Source organism: Rhipicephalus sanguineus, chromosome 8, assembly GCF_013339695.2.
Source record: "Rhipicephalus sanguineus isolate Rsan-2018 chromosome 8, BIME_Rsan_1.4, whole genome shotgun sequence".
NCBI lineage: Eukaryota > Metazoa > Arthropoda > Arachnida > Ixodida > Ixodidae > Rhipicephalus > Rhipicephalus sanguineus.
In genome coordinates, this window is record NC_051183.1 from 153,327,247 (window position 1) to 153,349,951 (window position 22,705).

Here is a 22,705-nt window from a genome sequence, read left to right on the forward strand (position 1 = left end):
AAGTCTGGATTATACGACAACTGAATACCCCCTAAAGCTGCATCAATTAATAGAGGAAAGAAGTGGAAATGTTAAGGGCTCGTTTTTCTTTGTTATACGCAATATTAATGAGAACCTCAGGCAATAATGCCAAGGAAAGTATAGGGACGTTATTAGTAGTAAATGTAATGCAAATGTGAAGAAAGAAAAGTGGACGATAAGATAGCTGGCCGCGGGCAGGGACCGAACCTGCAACCTTCGAATAACGCGTCCTTTGCTCTACCAATTGAGCTACCGCGGCGGCCATCCCTCCGTCCACTTTATAGGGTATATATGCGTATTTAAACGTGGGAGCGTTGGTTAGCGCCGCCAGTAGCCATGACGGCGAGTGTGGAACACTCGCCGTCATGGCTACTGGCGGCGCTGACTGACGTTTGCACGTTTAAATACACAAATATACCCCATAAAGTGGACGGTGGACGGGGGGATGGCCGCCGCGGTAGCTCAGTTGGTAGAGCAAAGGACGCGTTATTCGGAGGTCGCAGGTTCGGTCCCTGCCCGCGGCAAGCAATCGTCCACTTTTCTTTCTTCACATTTACATTACATTTACTACTAATAACGTCCCCTATATTTTCTTTACCATTATTGTCTGTTAGTTCTCATCAATTAATAAAGAGTTTTAGTGCGGGGGACCGCAAGCCACTTGCGTACTCACTCTCTTGCTTACGCACCCGCTTGCGTACGCAGCCGCACCTACGAAGAATACCAAGGAACAATGGGCTTACGACTCAAGCCTCTTTGGAGCCCCAGCCCTAAAACTCTCGATTGAAAAAAAAAATTGTACATGGCAGTTAGGCCCTGGCTTCAACTAGGGCGCTATTGACGCTTCCGTTTTCGTACCTCGCTGGGCGCCGTTGGAATGTCGGTGGTTCCACAAGATTGCACTTTTCAATCTCGGCAGCTTTGACAGCCTCTTAAAACCGTTCATTGAACATTTCTTGAGACCGCAGGTTGCGTTCGATTCTCAGTGTAACCGCAGGTAGGTTCTAGCATATTTCAACAGCTAAAGCATATGTCATTCTGGTTATCCGTGAAATAAAAATGCTTCAACATTTTTGTTCCAACGCGTAAAAGTACAACATTTCTTCAACTTCAGCTCCACTACATATCGTGGGCATCTGTTAAATATAGCCTCTCATGGAACATTAATTTTAACAGTAATACTGTGACTTGGGCGAGTTGGTACATACTTCGGACGAATGCAGCGAAGCCAGGAGACACAAAGAAGCACGGACGAGCGTTCGTCTGTGTCCTCTATCTTCGTCAAAGTCGCGCTGCGTACTTCCAAATTAATTGTAAAGCATTTCCACCGATGATTTTTCCAAGTAACACAGTCATAGCCGAGCAATCGGATGTTTACTAGATCGTTAGTGGCTTCCACCAAATCGTCGGCTTGGGCTTGGGTCAGCGCTTCGCGGGGGCGTCCGGCGGTACCCCGCACCAATATAAATAAATAGCGTAGATCATCGGGATTATTTATTTACTTTGTATTTTAAAGCCCACCATTATAAGCGGCTTGCGGCACGTCAGAAGTAACCCGTAGCCTGTCGGAAAATTCGCGCTCTACAGCGCCTTTTAAAACTAAATGCCGCTTTCACTTCCGCGCTTCGCTTCTGCTTTTCTGAAAGGTCTCGGATTACAGAGTGGTATTAGGGAGACTTAGCTGTTGTTAACTGTCAAGCAACTCACTTAAAATGTTTGAAAGATAAATCTCAAGGGGGAGACACTTGCCGCTGCTGTCCCCTCCAGCCTGAACACAAGGGGTGTCAGGACCGCCCTGATGGACCCCCCATGATTTACGCCAGTGGCAGGAATCTCAACAGCCCATCAACAAATGGTCCGAGTAGGTTTTCACTTTCACATTCTTAGAAAGTTGTAAGCGTACCCCGAATTTTACGGGCGAAACTCCTTATGCCGTGGGTCTGTCCATCCTCCGTTTGTTCGTTTGTTTGTAGTAGCCACCTCTAGTTCGTGAGAAGCGCCATTCTGGTATGCAGTAGAAGAAGAAGACGACGTTGACTAGCGAGACTCTCGTGTGTGTTCGCCTGTGTGGCGTTCTTTCTTCTTCACTACGTCTCGTGTTTTCAACGACGCCCGAAGACAACATTTCAGAAGTAACGCACCATGAGGCTCCCTCTTGGCGCGCTTTTTCTTTCGCTGGAAGACAAGGCTACAGATACCCACCCACGAGATAGCCGTGAACTTTGCAGTGGTCGGACGTCTTGGCAAATTATTGCCGTTCTCTTATGTTTTCTTTACTTGTTGTTGCCTTCTGTAGTTTCCCGCCTACCATGTAAGCCTAGCTGGTTTTATGTCAAGCTTGTAGACGATGTGGAACGGGACCCCATACTACTGCGGTGGACGTTCTCTATCTTACCGACACGTGGAACGCCAAAAGACCGTATATCAAACGATACGTTCCAGTCGTGTGCATCGATTATGCAGAGCGTCCTCCAGGTGGTGTGGCCGTATACGTCAAACAAACAGAAAAGGCGCAAGATCTGAAACTACTACCAACGACACAGAGCCACAATGGTGAATATGCTGCCATCGATTTTGATGGTTACATCATCATGACCATGTACCTTGCACCCAATTTGTCGAGTGGGAATATCAAGGCATTCATTGACACGGCATCGTGTAATTATGACAAGTACAAGAATAGACCATTTGTGTTAGTTGGTGACCTGAATGTCGATATTACCGAAAAGAACAATGAGTGGTTTATACAACATATGGCAGCCAAATATGCTCTCACGTGCACGTCCTTTGATCATATGAAACCAACGACCATCCGAGGGACGTGTATATACCTGGTATTTTCAAATTTCCAATTGCAACCCGTACAGGAACCGCTATCCCTTCATTTCACGGACCATAAAGCCGCGATAATGAAGGGACAACGTAAGCCAAGCATCATCTAATTAAGAAAAATAAAAGTTTGATGTTTGTAATAAACACACAGTGTTTCTCACTCTTTATATGACGATTGATGGGGCGTTACACAGAAGATTCACGGTTTACCGATGATATCCTCCGGAACTTCGCCCCACTCATCATCATTCACCATGTGGATATGCTGTGATTTTTTTATTTTTCTACTCACGCGGACGTCTCAAAAACGAAGTGAACGAAGCACGCGCGTAGCAAAATGCGGTTCAATATATCTAATCTCACCAAATTGCTCTGATCAGGTTAATACGGCTGTCTGAAATACGAGCGCAATAGCATAATTTTTGAAGTATTAATTTGATGTCTTATTTATTATTACCATTTCTACTCTTAATTTTTTTTAACCATTTTACATTCTTCGAATAAGATTTTAAGCTTCAACTACATATTCTTGGCCCATCCCCCAGAGTGGGTACGTGCCAAAGAACAGAAGGCAAAACAAACAAACAAACAAACAAGCTGGTGCGCTCACGCAGCTGGTGCACCGACTTCTTTATTGGGTCAACTTGCGAGAATTGGTTGGCAATAAAGCTTTAATGGATTAATTTATTTTTTTTTGGACCTCAGACACTTTTCACTTTTCCTTGTAACGAAAGGCCTGTCTTGGGGAGAGTGGGCTCGCTATGCCAATCACTGGACGAGACAGAAGAAGAAGACGAGCATCCAGGGAAGGCAACATTCGACCGTTCCAGTTCAAATGCAAAATTTGCCGTCGTAGGGAACATGGACCACCTGAGCCGAGCTCGCAAACATGCCGAACGTGCAGTGTATCTGGAGATTGTGTCGCGCGACCACATGGCAGCGATGGCTCATTACACACAGGCGGCCATGCACCTGGAGAGTGCCCTGGAGATCATCCTCTGCCGCATTCGCACGTACGCTTCCAAGCTCGAGACGCTCAGGTGAGCTAACTGTGGGTGAAATAAGGATGGACCATCGTGAACGATCGTATCTGTACATTCTGTATAGGATAGTATCACAGTTGAAAACAGGACATACTGGCCTCGCGAGTTGTGGTTGTAGACGGTGAAAAAAGAAACATTACCTACATTATTCCACTTCGTGCCGGCTAGTGTTAACTGTCATGTTGAGCTGTGAATCGCTCTGGTAGTGTAACCTCCTTTTATTTTTATCTCATTTTCATAAATTTCTACTTGCTCTTCTAATACCTAGCAGGGTTTCCAGATCGACAAGACAAAATATTGCTAAGAAATTGAAAAAAAAACTTGCCAAAAATAGCCAACGTGAGCCAAGGACAGTTTAAATAGCCAACAGTAGTCACGCGTGTGTGAAAACAATTTCGGCGGTGTATGACTAAATGCAAAAACCTTTCGGCGGAAATGTACAGTACAGCCCCTTCAAAATCATAATTTAAGCTGAAAGCATAAATTGTTGACTTTAGCAACCATTCTTCCCCGGATGACGAAGTGTATTGCGCTCTAACAGAAATGACACTCCCTTCACGCGTATTACGGGACTTCTCTTAAAAGGACTAGAGGTACGAGCCTTGTGTCGACAATAAAAATGAGTACTGGATGAGTGCGCTCAAAATAACTGTGGCTGGGACTGAATTGTAGTCAATTTAGCAATCGTTTGTCGGGTGGTGACGAAGCGCGAGCAGTAATACTCACAAGTCGCAGTGTTTGCCTAATTCTAAGAAACAACCCAGTCAGTCGGATATGGGAATTCTAAAGTCGATGAGTGGAGAGCGTCCTGGATGAGGAGCGCTTTCCATTGGCTTCACTTTCAATGACAGTCTGAAGTTGCGTTCAGCGACAGGTGGCCTGCAAAGCGAGGCCCTGTGCAACGGCACCCCTCCCCCCTTTTTTTCTTTTCCCCTTCCTACCCTGAGTGCCAGCCACGCACCCAAAAGTTTTTCTTTTGTGTAATACAAGCGCGAAATTCAACCTAGGGAGCTCGAAACAAACCCTGGTCGCAATGTGTTGACACTGCATACTCGAACGCCAGCGGCTGCAACGGAACAAGGTCATTTCGTTTAAATCGAAGGAACAAGAAAGTAGCGAAAAAATGGCCAAGTACCCAAGACGTTCTTCTGCCGCCACTCGCCTAGAAAGGTAGCCAAATTGGCGCAAAGTAGCGAAACATGGCAACCCTAAAATTTCCCTTGCGCAGAGAACAAACGAATTTTTTTTCTGTTAGATAATTTTTCCAATGTTTTATGCTTGTCTTTGTGTAACCTGTGTTCTAGTTAGGAGTCGTGCTTTCCTTTGCTTCTTTATAGCAATATTCTGCTATAGGACACAATTACGACGCCACAGATCAGACGGACGACAGGGCATCCGTCATGCAGTCACCTGAAACATCTCACGCATCCCGCGTACCTTAAATAGCCTTCTCTGCAGACATTTTTTATTGCGATAGCAATTATATGGACAGTCTCGGCTGATTTCTGCCAACCCCGTCGCCGCCATCATGTACCGTATGTATATATATATATATATATATATATATATATATATATATATATATATATATATATAAGCCACAAAGAAAAATAATTCAGAAAAAACTTCCGACGTGCGGAATCGAACGGGCGACCTCTCGCTTCCCAGCGTGTGGCGTTACATGGTTAGGCCATGAGCAACACCATCTTCCGGCCGGCTGACGGCGACCTATTTCTATACACAGTTTACTTCAGCATGCTCTCTTAGTCACCACATAGATGGCGCGATGTGCGCGCATGGCGCGCTTTAAAGATCGTCGCCCCGCTCCGGCGAACGCCGTTGCTCTTCGCCCTACAGGGCGTGGTTGCCTTTGTGCGCTTATCTCGAGGAAAAAAGTTGTCGGCCGGGGGTTCGAGCGGGGGGTTGTATGTCTTGTGCTTTCCCCACGATGTCCGCGCTGTAGTCACAGAGCTTAAGAAGGTCACTTCGCTCGCTGCAGCGGCGGCGTTTGCGAAAAGAGCGCGCTGTTCAAACAGAAATAAGTAACAACTGTGACAGTTAGTTCGCGCTCGTCCTTTGTGTACCTGTTCGTTCGTTTCGTGCCTCCTGCTTTATGCTTGAGCAGTGCGCTTCAAGTGTCGAGCTGTGACGCATGATAGTTCGCGCTCGTCCTGTGTGCGTTCTTTTCGTGCGTCCTTTGGGCTCGAGCGACGCGCTGGCAATTTCGAGCTGCTTTCCATTCTTCGCGTTCCATCCAAATTTTTCGCTATCGCATTCATTGCTTCGCCGTTGCGGCGAAACTCTGACTTTTTCAAACAAGAATGAAAGTTTTCAGACTCCGTTCCTGCCATGCAATAGCAGTCTCCTCAATATGAAAGGGAGGGCACGAAGGGATTCCGACAGTTATACCGAAAGTTGCATGAATGAGTCTGGTGAACCGCTTCCGGCGTCTGAATGTGCACAGTGGTGTAACAGTGTTCTTTCCGCCAATATTGGGGGAATCACTGTAATGCCTGTTGATCCAATGGTGTGCTGTGAATATTGTCACATGGTTGTGGCGGCGAAGGACGCGAAACTCAAGCCGGTAGAAATGAAACTTCTTTATTGGGCGAACTTGCGCCAGGTGTTTTGTGTTGAGTTGGTACGGATTCTGTGCGCGTCAGAAAAAGAGATACGTGTGCACAAGAGTGCGTCACAACATGAAGTCTGTTATTGCTGCATCCCAATTGCTGTCACCGACACAGGCGGCACCATCAGACAGCTGGTAGAACACGGGTGGCACCACAGCACCGCCTCACTTCAAGCACTTGTAGCGTAGCATTACATGTGCAGACGCAGTGGTGGAACTACGCGGCGGCCACCACGTGTCCTCGAAAGACCCTCGTCTTCACTAACTGCTGACATTTTTTATTTTGTTCTGTGCAGTGTCTCGTATGTCCGCCGTTATTTTGAGAAGCACTCTGCGCTGTGGTCATAAGGATTGCAGGGTCCGTCTGATTCTGGTCTGAGAACCCCGACAGGTGACGCCCGTTAGACTGCACCTTGATCAGTCTCTACGATGCAACAGCGACGTTGTTGGCCCTCACTTAACATAGTAGCGGGAGCTCCTTCTGGTCGAACCCCCACTCGTTCTCCTGTTTCCAGTGTAGGCAATGTCCTAGCCCGGCGACGGTGGTTGAAGTCTGGCTCAATTTTCCTCGTGTAAGTCGCATCATTCATTGCCTGTGTCTCTAGCAGGTCAAATCGGTTGCAACGACTGTTTGATCTTCGGTAAGGGAGGTCTGAGTTGTCAAACCGCTCCGCAGATCGACAGGTCCTCAGCGTCTACACTACGTGAGATCATAAGCGTGCGCACGGCTGCTCATCGGGGCGGGGGGGCGAAGGTTCATCGCGGCGCTCTCCCTACAAAGTCAATGTATGGGGCACACTTTGAGCACTCCTTTCTTAGGTGACTAGGGGGGGGGGGGAGTGTGGCCACCTCCCTTTTCCCGTGCCTACGCCTATGCGTGAGATCGTGCTCAACCAAGTGTTACCATGCATGTTGATACTTGAGTATGATTATTAGCTATGGTCTAACACAGAATATACAACAGCATGATCATTACCAGTTTAAACTGTATATTATGATGCTTGGGTAACTGCAAATGAAGCCTTTCATTTCCTATGATTGCTTCTCCCCAAAACACTTGTGCGCTTGACAGTAGTTTACGCCGTTGTGATCCGAAATCTCCCGCATGGTTAATTTCCGCGGAAGATAAATCTATCAATGGTGTACTGATGCACATTTCGTCTCTCAGAGAAGCCATAATAGCTGCTTAACAAACTAAAGGTGCGGAGTGCCATACTCATGTAGTAAGCAACCATCTTTCCCAGAGATTTCGTTATCTGGAATCGAGCGCCGCTTGCCTTACTGCGCTGGAGGCGGCCGCTAGCACTTCGGATTCTACTTAAAGTTGTCCAATTAATTCCCAGTTTATGATTCTTTCCCAAATATAGAGTTCAACCCCGCTGTTACGTTCCCGGGTACTCCGTTTTCCTGGCTGTTACGTCGTTTTCGGCCGGCCCCGGTTAGCTCGCAGTGGATCCCATGCATTAGAAACCCAGCTGTTACATCGCAAGTGTGGGATAATTCCGGCATTGTACGTTGCAAACCGGCCCTCCGAGATGGCCCAGGCTGCCATGCTGATTTTTCACGTGACTTGACCTGGTCCGCTTGGTGGTTTGACGATTGAATTGGCCACCAGAAGCGGCGAGCTGTTACATCGCAACTGTGCGATCATTCCCGCGTTGTACGTCGCGAACCGGCCCTCCGAAATGGCCCAGGCGGCCATGCTGACTTTTCACGTGACTTGGCCTGGTCTGCTTGGTGGCTTGACGATCGAATTGGCCGCCAGAAGCGGCGAGGGCGACATCTATGATGTATCTTTAACTCCACCCAACAGAAACACGGTCTCTGAGATCTGTATTTTTCGTCTAAGCATGGCGTATATGACGTGTTTGGGAGTTAAAAATCGGTTTTCGTGCATTGAACTTCTAGATCGTTTTTTTTTTTGCCAGGAATTATCCTGTTTGCGAAACCAACGGCTTCGTGGGCCGTAACAACGCTGGATTTGTTCCGGAGATTTGCACTGCAGATGGCACTGCAGATGCTTTAGATGCGCCCTGTACTGATCGGGCACGAGAAAATGCGCTAGGCGATGCTGCACGATTTCTTCAAGCGAAAAGCTTGAAATAAAATTGTGTGCTTCTCATCACTACTGTAATTTCTGTTTTTTCCCGTTTCTCGGCTCTTGCGTTTCCCGACTCTTACGTTTTATTTTTACGGTACCCTTAGAAACATATCAGCGGGGTTCTACTCCAGTCGTATTGCGGAATACCCAGGAGATCATAGGGGCAGCCAAAGAGCTTACTCACTGCATAGTGCGCATGTGATCGTCTCAGCATTGGGTGAAAGACAAAGATGCGAAAGAGTCACGCTGTATGAAGATTCCAGCAGTGCACGCTGTATATGCTTTATTTGTAAGTGTAGCTTTTGAAAGAGCTTACTTTTTCCAGACACTACGTGGCCTCACCTGAGCGATGGGAGCGCATCTCTCTGCCTCCCAGCCGTGCGCGCACCGCCGACAAGCGCTACGTCTGCGAGATGGAGGGCCTCGTCGTCCTGGGACGACATTGCGGCCGCTGCGTCGACGTCGGCTTTCCGGACGTCCTGCGGCAGCTCTACCAGTTCTTCCAGATCCCGAGCTTTGGCGGCTCCCGGACGCCCCCTCGCGGCAGGCAGAAGTCTTGGAGGACCGTGCTGCTATCGGGCCCTGCGGCCACCGGCAAGCACAGCCTAGCGAGAGCCCTGAGCAGCGGCATCCGGGTGTGTTCCGTGTCCTACGTGTACGTGCCGGAGTTGCTGCGCAAGCCGAAGCACAACCTGGAGGTGGCCGTCAGGAGCATCTTCGATGCCTCCGCCGCGGTGGTGCCCGTTGTGGTCATCCTGGACAGGGTGGACGAGATATGCAATGCGGCAGCTGTGGACGCATCCAAGGTGCGTCCTTAAATGAGAACATTGCACACACTAAACGTTTCACGTGCATATAAATGGTTCGTCGTCTGTGTTGAATGGCCAGCACCTTTAGGACTAAAAAGTGCAAGCTAATAGAAAACGAGGCTGCCCATAGTCAAGAGTCAAGATATTGAGATGCAGGGGCATAGCCAGAAATTTATTTGGAGTTGAGTGGGGGGGAGAGCCTTCGACTTCTCTTTATGTATGTTCATGCGCGTGTGTGTATGTGTGCGTGTACATATATAAAATTTTGTGGGAATGGGATCGCCCCTCTGGCTACGGCAGTGTCATTCAGTACAAAAGGAAACGCGTAGGTGAGCACAAGTGAAATGTAATCAATGTACCGCTCGTACACAATACTGGCAGCGAAAGCGGTCGGCAGCATCTGTTGGCTAACAACTACACATATAATGTGAGGGAAATGAAGTCTGCGTTTGTCGCGGCATTTTCATGGAAGTGATCATGGTGATAGCAGTGACAGACGAAAGCAGGACTACGTAAAGTTATCATCAACATCTACTTCACAAATATATGTCGGCACGCATGTGTGGAAGTATTTCACTCTCTTAACCTTACATGTACTGAACACCGGTACAGTCTGCAAGTGCATTCGTGTACGATAAGTTTTAAAGCCTTCATGGTTAGCGTGTTAGCCGTGTGACAAAACCAAACAAACCCCGAACTAATCCTTACAATTGTACAAATTTCTAGTCTCTTTAACGCATGAGCAGATTTCGTGTTCGAAGGCATAAGCGATGAAGGCTCCAGCAACACCCCGGGTTCCAGAATTTTTCATCTCTTCAAGCTTCCATCTTACCCTGAACTTCTGCCGTATTTAGAGGGAAGAAGACCACACGGGATTACTTGGGGCGAGTCGATATGGACGCATTATGAGGGGAGGACATCCTTAGTTCCTAATTTTCCTGCAATAAAGGCTAAGAACCCTACAAGTAGATAGTTTATTCATTTTTCAACACCCCTTTCGGAGCACATAACCAGGTTCATGCATTAGGGCTCCTTTTATTCCTGTGCGTAGGACGTTTTGCTTCTGCAGCGAGGTTTAACGAACTACGCGAGCTCTTCCACCATGAACCCCATCCCACTAGTCAAAGGTGCAGTCCTAATATTTTACGAGTTCATCGTTTGGCAATTTTTTTACAATAAATCATAGATGTAGTACACAGGACGAGCGCAGACTAATCATAGATGGTCGAGCGCCAATGAAGGAACAGTACTTATGAAGTGATCCGGAGGGATAAAACCTGTTACACTCAGCACCATGAAAGAAGTAAAGAACTTGCAGAGGGCATCATGCAGATCCACTGATGCCAAACGATTAGGCTCAATAGCTGATCCGCGCTTTCGTTTGTGATTTATGCATGCCTCACTGTGTCCTTCTTTTTCAAGCACGTTCAAAGCTGATCCCTGTCTGGAGGCACTAATGCAGAACGTGAGCAGCGTTTGCAAATAATGTTGGCCGAGTTTCATAGGCGAGGTACATGGCGGATACTCCGAACGCAATAGCGGAGGAATGGCTTCATAGAGATTTCGAATGAAGGCTATCTACGTGGAGTGAATGCTTCCTCCTTAACAGGTTACCCTATAGATGAGATGGAGCTGACGTTTTTAACGTGATAGCGTGAAAGTGCTGTCACGGTTGTGAGCGAAAAATCGCCGTTGTGCGTGAGCGAAAATTCGAGGTAGTTGCAAATGAATAAATAATTAAAAGCTTCGGCCCTAGTGAGAATGTAACCCAGGCCTTCCACGGGGCAAGCAGGTGTTCTACAACGAAGCCACACCAGTTATTGTTCTTTAATACCGGTTTCTTAACACGGCACAAGCATGAATAGCGGGCACTTCCTACAATAACAGACGCAACTACAGCATTTAGGAGAACTTGCGTTTGGCCTAGTTGCGTTTGGCCTCTCTATATATTGCTACGTCATTCACTGAATAAAATGAGTTGAAAGTTTACTGCCCGTGTCGTCGTACCTCCCTCTGTCCTCGTCTTTTTTGTGCGGTCAAAATGTCAAACAGCAACTACAGCAGCTGCAAGACAGTCGGCAAACATATTGCTAGTTACATTCTTAAAATTCTTTTTGTTAGGCCGGGGGCTCATCCCTGGAAATCCCTTCAGGAACAATCTCTTGCCCTTTGACAACATCATTGTATTGGGAAATGCTCTCGCGAGAAAGCACGCGTGCAGGTTGTCTGTCAGGGTCGCAGTTGTAACCGGTCATTCTAGCCCGCCATGGGCAATAGAGGACAAGAAGCATTATTAGCTCAAAAGGCAGCCCATCCTCGTTTTCTATTGTTAAAAGCTCATTCCGAGTAAATGTAAAGGAAGTTCTTTTTTTCGCGTACTCTGTAAAACAACCCAGAGGTAGACGAACAGTGCAAAAGTACCTGATCTATTGTCTTTGGCTTTCTGCAGATAAAAATAACTTGAACCCCACGACATATGCAATCCTCGGTCCTCTAAAAAAAGTCATGTGCCTGAAACTGCTTCGTAAAAAACGCAATAAGAATGTCATGTGGTGAGACGAGTCTCCGTGACGCATGTAATACTGCCTGGCAGAATCGTAGAATCGCGCCAGGCGTCAAAACATGTGAATTGCGCAACGAGTGGGTGGTTTGAAGCTGCCCATCCACTGGAAAGTGTGCAGCTGCACAGGTGCACGTCGCACCTTACGGACGCGCAGTGGTTACTTCGAATATTTCCAAAACGAATAGTTACGGCGTCGTGGGCACTTTGCAACTGTACTTGCAGTAGACATTCAAGGATAGCTTGAAACGACCAATGTTACGGACACAAACGTGCCTTGCGGCACGACTGAAGGCGACGCGCACGGGCTCCGATTACGCTATCGCGTTCTACTCTTGAAGTCACAGCTCAAGAGTCCTCCAAGATTTTCTGATACCATTTGGCATTGATAATATAGTGCGGACAACTCCGAAGAATTCAAAATTTAGCTGTGAGATTTGTTCATACCAATTACACCCGCCACTTTAGCGTGACCAGTGCAAAGGAAAGCCTTGGATGGGAGCCACTGCAGCAGCGTAGGCAATACTTAAGGTTAACATTTTTTCACAGTATATTCCATAACAACACTGGTATAAACCGGGATTTTTACTTGCACAATAGTGATTACGTCTCACCCCGCCTTGATCATGCCTACAAGATAAAGGAGATAAGATGTAGGACAAACTATTTCAGGATGGCGTTTCCCACAGAAAAATTTGCGAGTGGAACAAACTGCCTCATGAGTCATGTCATTGCCACTGTTATCTCACCTGAAGTATTTGCTTCCTCTCTACAGAACTCGTATTGTAAATAGTCCTCTTGATCCCCTGAGGGGTACTTGCTTGTGTGTTTTTCGTACAAAAATGTTTTGCTCTCTTGCTTTTATTTTGTCAATTTGACTACTTGCCGCTGTACATTTGTTCAATTACCTGCGTTTGGTTGGCTATGTTTGTATTGTACTCCCCCCCCCCCCACTGTAATGCCCAAAGGCTCTGTGGGTATTGTAATAAATAAATAAAAAATAAAATATTATCATGCTACGACGGACCAACCGCTTTCGTTTGTTTGCACGTGTACAGGTCCCCACAAAATAATTTGGTTTGGGGCCACTCAATATTACACGCGTTAACGTGACTACACGTACTGCATGAAGGAAAGCAGATGATTTTTCAAGGGCTCGTTTATCTTTGTTAGACACAATATTAATGAGAACTAACAGACAATAACGCAAGGAAAGTACAGGGGGTGTTATCTGTAGTATTTAAAATATAAATGTGAAGAAAGTAAAGTGGCCGAAAAGATGACTTGTCGCCGGCAGGGACCGAACCTGCGACCTTCGAATAACGCGTCCGATGCTCTACCACTGAGCTACGGCGGCGGTCATCCTCCCGTCCACTTTCTGGGGTATATATATGTTGATTTAAACCTAGGAGTGTTAGTCAGCGCCAATCGCAGCCATGGCGGCGAGTGTGGAACACTCTTTTTTTTTTGCCTGTTGGCGTCACGTAGCACGTGATCTTTTTTACGAGCTGGCAGCTGACCAATAATCCCTCGCATACTACCTGAAGGCATTAAGTCTGCCAGGACGAGACCCTCGCTATGAATGAAGACACTTGTAGAGTTTTTTTTAACAGTTTCAAGCATTAACGTGGCTCTGTGGTTGAACACCTGCTTGCTACGAAGAAGCCGTGTTTTTGATTACCGCTCGGTCGCATGACTTTTATTATTTGCGTCGATTGCTCACGGACCAGGACGATTTTTCGCTCAATATCAACGGCGCCAATGCCAACGGGAGAAGTGCTGCGAAACGAGCTCTTTTACGTTACCGCGTTAAAATACTGTAAAAAGGCAGAGCAAAACAAGAACGAGCACTGATTCTTGTGTAGCGCTTCCTTGTCCCTGTGTTTATGTGTTTGCGAAAAATCGTAAGGCCAAATTTATTATAACTAGGCGTACTGGTAGTAAGCCTTCATTGCTGTGAATCCAATGTGTTCATCAGGATTGTATAGCAAAGCTAAATCTGAGCACTTTCAGTTTGTCCAATTTATTTCACCTTGCTCTTAGCATTTTCATATGTTGCGGGGTGTTGTGCTGCATGGGCGGTACTGATGGGACGCTTACGAAATCACAGAAAAAACACAACCTGAACAAGTGGATGCAAACTATCGACTGTTCATCTTTCGTAAGGCGCCACCTGAGGCTGCATCAAGAAAGAAGGGAAAAGGGAAGGGCTGGAAGTATCAACATGAAAAAAGATAAATCAAACCACTCGTACTAAATGAAGCACTTTCACACTGTTTGACAGGACGTGACTGCACCTCCTTCGTAAAAGCCCTGGGTTGCAAGAAAACAGGGCGAACCATTTCTTCAGCTGAGTATAAAGAAAAAATAACAGCATTGGTACCACAGTCGCCACGCTGAATATTTGCAGTCAGTGTATTTTGTTGCTGTAGTCATAGGCACAGAAATGATATACAAATACGCCGGTCCCACAGGTAGCGCTTTTTACAGAACACCCAATGATGACAAGACTGCTAGCCCATTGCGATTATGCTTCGCATAACACTCATTCTCTCAATGTACCCAGTATGCGTATTGTTTTAATATGAATTATTTTAATAATGAACTTCAGGTTCCAGAACTCATGGTAGTATTTTATAACGGTGTTCTAAAGCACTCTTTCTTCAGTCTTTTTTCTTCTTCATTTTTTTATGTAGCGCTCATAATAATTTTGTATGACTACCACATGCAGATTCCTTGTTTTCTGGTATTCCGGCGATAGCACGGTATATGCGTACATGAGTACAGTTGAAACCCGCAATAACGAAATCGTCGGGGAAAGCACAAAATTTCGCTCTTGTGGGAATTTCGTTGGCGCGAGAATGCGGCAGAAAAGATATGCAATTTACAAAAAAACACATTTTATTTCCAAAAGTCAGTAAGTTTGCTTTGGCGGGCCTTACCATGCAGCAGTTTCATGCCTCTCGATCGGGAATCTCGTTTGCCACGGCACAAAGTTCGCCCCGTGCACTGGTCAGTGACGGCGGCACTGCGCTGTCACCAGTACCGTTATCAAGTGCGCCTACAGGCGAACCTTCTTCCGGCTCCGCTGGATCAGCGCGGATCAGCGCAGAATCGTGGACAGCGAGCTGCACGCAAGGCCGAATTCTTCGGCGATGTCCATTTTTTCCTGCCCTTTTCCACCTCACTGATGATTGCAGCCTTATCTTCCAGCGTGATGAACTTCCGCTTTTTTGTTGGAGGCGGCATCTTCGCAGGCAGCGAAATTGGACGAAGCAATCGCAACACACAGTTCACGTTGCACCCAGCGACCAAGCAAATGCTCCACAAATGGCTCCACACACGCGACCATGTGCGCGCAAAGCCGACAAAGCCAAGCACAGAGCCTAGCCAACGAACGAAACTCCACGAGGAATGTGGATTTGCCTACGTAGTTCACGATAACGAGCAGGTGTTTCGGCAAGCCATCATCATCATCATTGTCGCCAGCTTTATGTTCTTTTTGTAAACAGTGATGGCGGCTGCTTCTCAAGTGCGCTGTAGCGATAGTTTTGCACAATTTAAGTGTAGGATGAATGCATTTCAGCAGTTTTCGAATGTACTTAATGTTTCGAGAGTAGATTATTTGCGCACTCGTGTTTCAAAAATTTCGTTAATGAGGGACTGCGGTATGAATATCTTTCGTAGTCGCGAGTTACGAAGTGCATTGACTCCTATGGGCGTTCGCCGGTGCTCCGAAAATATTTCGTTGCGGTGAGAATTTCGTTCCCCCGGGATTTCGTTATCGCGGGTTTCGACTGTACATCATTTGCCTACTTGGTGTGTGCCTCCTTGTGCAGCGAATCTTCTTCAAGTGGAAACTGACACTCCTCGTTTGGGCCTGCCTCCATTTATACGAAAAATTACACCATCTCCTGCTAAAGGAATGAGCCGATGCGAAGCCGGAGCACTTGCACGATGGCGTTCCGTTGGCGTTCGTTGGGCATGCTACGACCTCGCGTCGTGGAACGCGAAGAGGGACGCTACGCGCGTCGTATCTTCCATTTAGCCTGGCCGTTAATTCTCACAGGGCGAGCAGGGAACGCGGTCGACAGGCGGGCTAGAGGGGGGCGGCGTAGGAGAGGAGAGAGAAGGGGAGGGGAGGCGCATGCGCTCGAGCTCATCGCGGCGTTGCGCAGAAGAGAATTTCGGCATTAGGGTGCCTTGATGCGCGTTTTGTTGCACGTTTTGTCCAGGGTGAGGACATCTGCGGCGTCTACTGCGGCGCGGCTGCCATATTTTAGCCCACGGCTTCTTACCGGCGTCTCACCCCTCTACGGCAGCTGCGCTGAGAGGCACGAGACGCGGGGCAAAAAATGGCGTCGTGGCGGCATCAGCCCCTTCAAAGAATGGCAACACCCTAAGGGGGGCGCACACATCGAGGCACACTATTCGGCATGTCTAGCCAACGCCACCTAGACAATCTAGGTGGCGTTGGTCTAGCCCGCATTTCAGAGGAAGAGTGGAAAGGGGGAGGGGAAGTGGAGAGGGGAATGGGAGAGGGGAAGTAGAGAGGGGTATGGGAGAGGGGGTGGGGAGAGGAGGTGTGTGGGGAGGGTATGCGCATGCGTAGTAAGGGTGGTCACGCCGCACACCACTACCACCACCACCGGATTGAGCTCCGCCTTAAGATACTTCGCATCTAATAAAATTGAAAGAACGAGTAACTCTCTGCTGTGAAATATCGACACGAAATATCCGGTTGAGATGTCCATCTATTCGTCGAGTTCCGTAGCCTGAAATCACACCTGCAGCATGTCAATGTGCACAAGTGGGCAAAAAGAACTCATACAAACACATAAAACACTGTCATTAGAGACCTTTTGGCCAATCATAATCTAACCCTCTGCCACTGCAACTTCAGGGTGATTCCACGTAAGATCGAACAAACGATGGCTGGTCGACCTCTCAAATTTATTTGAAAATTTTATATATTATTGCCTGATGAGTGGAAAGAAGAGATCCGCAATTTGTTTTGCCGCCAAAAATTTTTTCGAACCACAGGAAATCAATAATGACGAAGAGGTGGAGTGGAGCGCTCATCCGCTCTGCTGTTTTGGCCAACTTTCGTTATGAACTGCACAAAATATATTAAAGTTAGGTAGCTGAAATTTATTTACCTAAATATATGCATGTTTTTGCTTCTGCTCAGGTATTTTTAGTTTTTATGTGTAGTGTAGATGTTTTTATAAAAAACCTCAAAAATGGCCTAATCGGCAAAATTTTCTTCACTTTGAAGGTCTTTATCTCAAAAAAGCCTTGTAGCAGAGCGACAAAAATTCTGCATTACGTTCTTCGCATGCTTATTTACCAAACTGCCAAATCTTTTATTTATATAACTTTTCAGTAAAGAGATATGATCGGGCTAACTTCAAGAAAACACCGAACAATGAAAACTTCTGACGACAATAAAAAAAAAACCCATTTTTTAAATTTCTTAAACTTTGTCCACTTATTCTCCTCCACATCAGCTTTCACAATCATTAAAAACATGTTGCATAATGTCGTTGCACTAATAGTTACGGCCCCTAATAACTTAACTAATAGTTAAGGATGGGCAATTCCGACTTCTTGCCCAGAAAGTGTATAAAATGCAGGCAGGATTGAATTTTTAATAGTATACGTTGTTGAGCTACTTGGTTCATAATCTTCAAAATTGGCTAGCGCGAAAATCGACAAGGACTAAGAAGGAACACTGATGAACACTAGCGCCTGTCCTGTACATCAGTGTTCCTTCTCAGTCCTTGTCGATTTTCGCGCTAGCCAATTTTGAAAAAGGATTGAATTTCTTTTTATTAAAAGGCCAGCAGGTACCTAAAAAGGTGTCGCCGGCACTGAAGACGTTAATTTTGAAAATATTTGGTCACTGCAGCGGCCACGAGCGCGGGGCTATCGACCAGGCGCGCGCGCACCCGAGATGCTCGTTGTAAGAGACGGCGCAGTGAGAGCTCGTTTTCGCGTCCTCGGACCGATTGAGTTCGAAACAGCAACACCTTTCGGGTGACTTGGACGCACATGCACCGGTAGTCGCAGTGATCTGGTTAATTGCGTCGATTTCATTTTCAGGGGGCATAAGAATGTCATCGTTAAACTGTGCGTTCCGTGAAGATCTTTCATTGCAGTGGTAGCAAAAGCACGCGTAGCACAAGTAGTCCGTCTCACTTACAGTCACTGATCTTTCGGGCGTTAAACGTTCCTTCAAAGCATTTATGTCTAGGTCGGTAACTCTGCGAAATTTTGGCTTCTTTGCAATAATTAAAGGAGTACTGACACGATTTTGAGACATCGCAAAAGGGACATTTTTTGCTTCGTTGGTATGCAGTGTCCACGCTGTCCACACACTGGAGTCGGAGAACACGTATAAAATATTTTAATTTGACTTTGAAGTTTTCGTCGCTGAGCATATGCAAGCCAGCCACACTGCAAGGACATTATCCCGACAAGTCAAGACAGTTCCTCCGAGTTCGCGAGTTCTGCGTCCTGCATGCAGCCTAAATCGTAGAAATCACTGTCAGGGTCACTGGACGACAATTCACTCATCGTTGTCTATTGCACCACGAGCCGATGACGGATTTCCCGCTAGTACGTCGCGAATTTCTGTATCTCCGTGACGTCACACTGCTATGAAACGACACTGAGAAGCCACCCCCTCGATATCGAAACCGAAAGTGTCTTTTTAAGGTGGCGCCAATTAAAATCTATAGGATGCATCCCCAGGCACGACAATAGTCGTTTTAGGTTTCTCGACACCAGTATTTTTATTTAGAGCAACAATCCGAATTTTTTTTAAATTCGTGTCAGTACTCCTTTAAGCTTCTTGTGCTTCGAAAGGTAGTCTCCACAATAGACTCTTCAGAGCTATACTTTCTCGTCATGAGACGCACAGGAGGAGTAGAGTAAGAGCAAAGCACAAGAACTATCCGCGCCGAATGAAGTGTGAACAGCGCTCTGAACGCGCGGCTAGTTCAGGCCGTCTGCTGCCGACATCTAAGATAGGCAAGCGCAACCGGTTACCGATAGTTTTGCTTTTCTTTCCTTTGACAATTCATATTTTGCTTTGCCACTGGAGCGCCACGTTCATGCTTTCCACTGATCGCAACTGGCGCAGCGCAGTTTCTGTGGCAGCAGCGTGCGTGAAGCGAGCGCTCATATAGCTCCCTTATAGAGTTTTCATCTTGCTTCCATCTCCGCCGCGTTATCAGCGCCTAGCTGAGATGCGAACAGAGGGCGGATAGAATAGCGAAGCTCCAGTGCACGTGCGTTCAAGTCACCCGAGAGGTGTTACTGTTTCGAACTCAATCGGTCTGAGGGCGCGAGAACGAGCTCTCACTGCGCCGTCACTTACAACGAGCATCTCGGGTGCGCGCGCGCCTACTCGGTAGCTCCGAGCTCGTGGCCGCTGCAGTGACCAAATAATTTCAAAATTTACGTCTTCAGTGCCAGCGACACCTTTTTAGGTACCTGCTTACCTTTTAATAAAAAGAAATTCAATCCTGTCTGCATTTTATACACTTGCTGGGCAAGAAGTCGGAATTGCCCATCCTTGCCAAAGGGTCTCATTGGAGGGGCCGTAACTATTAGTGCAACGACATTATGCAACATGTTTTTAATGATTGTGAAAGCTGATGTGGAGGAGAATAAGTGGACAAAGTTTAAGAAATTTAAAAAATGGGCTTTTTTTTTAATTGTCGTCAGAAGTTTTCATTGTTCGGTGTTTTCTTGAAGTTAGCCCGATCATATCTCTTTACTGAAAAGTTATATAAATACAAGATTTGGCAGTTTGGCAGATAAGCATGCGAAGAACGTAATGCAGAATTTTTGTCGCTCTGCTACAAGGCTTTTTTGAGATAAAGACCTTCAAAGTAAAGAAAATTTTGCCGATTAGGCCATTTTTGAGGTTTTTTATAAAAACATCTACACTACACATAAAAACTAAAAATACCTGAGCAGAAGCAAAAACATGCATATATTTAGGTAAATAAATTTCAGCTACCTAACTTTAATATATTTTGTGCAGTTCATAACGAAAGTTGGCCAAAACAGCAGAGCGGATGAGCGCTCCACTCCACCTCTTCGTCATTATTGATTTCCTGTGGTTCGAAAAAATTTTTGGCGGCAAAACAAATTGCGGATCTCTTCTTTCCACTCATCAGGCAATAATATATAAAATTTTCAAATAAATTTGAGAGGTCGACCGGCCATCGTTTGTTCGATCTTACGTGGAATCACCCAGCATTTCAATAGGTTTTGTCGACGCTTCAAGTATCCTTTTTTTTCTTTTTTTACTGAGAGAAGTTACCGATATGGTGCTTGGCATGGGTATGCACATACACTCGTATGAGCTCTAACTCAGCACTCACATTAGAATAGAATACGACATTCGTACATGTAATAGACAACCTTCTGAGGAGGGTTTTGGAACAGATAAGCAATGCTGAAACGTTGCAATCATTATTTATGTCTTATCAATGACGTACAGAAGTTCTTCTGATGAAACAAACCAACTTTTTTCATTTGGAGTCGATGTAGTGACAGACAAGGTTGAATCGCTGTCTCCGTATTATTCGTTGTCAGTGCATTCGGTGACTTCCAAAACGAGTTGCCCACTTTTCTAAGGCTGTATTTTTGGTACGCTTCTTTGGAGTTTCATATGGTCAGGAAGAGAACAATTCTGCATTACGCCTGGGGGTGTAAAAGAACCGGTGCTGCGTGTGTCCAGAGCCCGATATCGCACTCGGTAACTGCAAACTTAATGACCGTGTCGTGGAGAGCTCGATGTCATATGCGATCATTCATATATGAGAAGCCTTCTAAGGATATTTATATCGGTATCTTAAAGTAATTCCTTTATCCTAGACACGTCTAGAAACAATACATATTGCATGAAAACCGATGAAAAATCGATAGTGTAGTAAGACGCACTCTTAATAAATTAACATATGCAAAGTCGATTTCTCGTCGAGGATTTCTTGCTGAGCTAGTTGGCGATTTATTTACCTATGGTTATCAGTGCAGAACAAATGAAGTAAGTAAAAACGACAAACACACATCTCCAAATGATTATTAGTATTCACGGTGTAGTTTAACTGTGAAGTTAGCATTCGAGGTGTGGCTCGTGTTTAAAGCCTGCATTCGCACTTACGCCCACTAATAACGTATGCTGCCTTCCTATGTCATTTTAATAGTTCAATGTTTATCACCTGCTTAAATTCAAGAATTGACTTCCATCCCATTATCTCTCGTATTGGAGGCAGACGGAGAGCACTATCAGCACTGCAGTTCCAGGCCCACCCGCTGCTGCTGCTTTTAGAACCGGCAGCGTCGTTGTCACCCTATTCTGATACCCCGTCGTCCATACTATTTAATAATAACGATGAAGTTTGCAGCAGTGCTCTGACCCACGTGACACATCACTTGCCCATGACTCGACAAGAGAGAACTTTATTTAAAACAAACCCCTGTGCAAAATGACTTAGACAGGCCTACAAGGTTTAGGTGCTCGCAATGTTGGAGACGTATGGAGAACAACTCGTAAACCCAACGTAACCCAAAGAGCTTTGTACTCTAAGGCGCATGCACTGAATGATTTGAATTGAATGATAGCTGAGCATAATTTGCGCACTACCTTGGAAATAGAGCTTTGTGTACCTTGGTGAGGGAGGAGCCAGTAGTCGCGTAATAGATAAGTGTTGCACAAACATTTTGCGCGGCTTCTTATATTATTTCGAGCGATTTACGTATGCATCACCACACACAGGCACCAGCCTCGTGCAGGACCTTTTAAAAGGCTCCGTTGCTGGCTCCTGTTTACAAACACTCACTTCTTTTTCAATGTTACGATTCTTCTCGCACCCCAGGTCGTCTCCGATTGCATACAAGAAGTTCTCGAGGACTCGGATGTAGTGGCCCGTCGGTACGTGGTAGGCGTCACCAATGCTCCCTGGCTGCTCACATCCGACGTGCAGGTGTTGTTCCAGCGCCGCGTCTACGTACCCCTTCCCGACCACACGTGCAGGGCCACCATCACGGAGCATCTGCTGTCGGGCTCCGACGGCTACGCGTCCTCTCTCTCCCTCGGAGACATCGCAGACGCCACGGAAGGCTTCACGAGTACGGAACTCGCCATGTGCCTGCGCAGCCCCTTCTATCACATTGACTCTCGCGAAAAGCTGAACCAGCGGTTCGTGGACCTGGTCAAGGTGTCCGGCATAGAACCCGCGCGTTGCTGCTCCTGCGTCGGTGAGGTGCAGCCGGACGAGGAAACGACGCCGCCGTTGTCCAGTGTGTCGGAAGTTGGGCCCGCCAGTCCCAGCACAACGCCGCTCTTCCCTGTCGATGCTGAACTGCAGAAGGCAATCGCGGCCATGACGAAGGTGCTGACGCAGAATCCGAGGCCTAGACCACCGCGTTGTGGGGCCGCTGTTAGGACTTACTCAAGATCGTCGGTGCGGAACTGTACAATTTGCTGATTATATGATCCCGGTCGCGCTTTTTCTTTTGCGTTCTTTTTTTACGCCGCCAGGGAATCTGTCTTATAATGGGACTGTTACTGGTGACAAATGTGATTTCTTTTGACACGGGCTATATCAGCGGCGACGGCTAAGTTGCCATTACAAGTTTAAATATTTATCGCTTTTACGCCTTGGAGTCACTCTTATCTCTTTGGGTGCA

At 46.6% G+C, this 22,705-nt stretch overlaps 1 protein-coding gene across 1 annotated transcript; it reads left to right on the forward strand.

Moving 5' to 3' along the window:
- The first annotated feature begins 3,714 nt into the window (after positions 1-3,714).
- LOC119403600 (vacuolar protein sorting-associated protein 4A) lies at positions 3,715-22,503 on the forward strand. Its single transcript, XM_037670525.1, has 3 exons — positions 3,715-3,893; positions 8,952-9,432; positions 21,892-22,503. The coding sequence occupies exons 1-3, from the start codon at positions 3,715-3,717 to the stop codon at positions 22,501-22,503; spliced, it is 1,272 nt and encodes a 423-aa protein (XP_037526453.1).
- Positions 22,504-22,705: the final 202 nt, after the last annotated feature.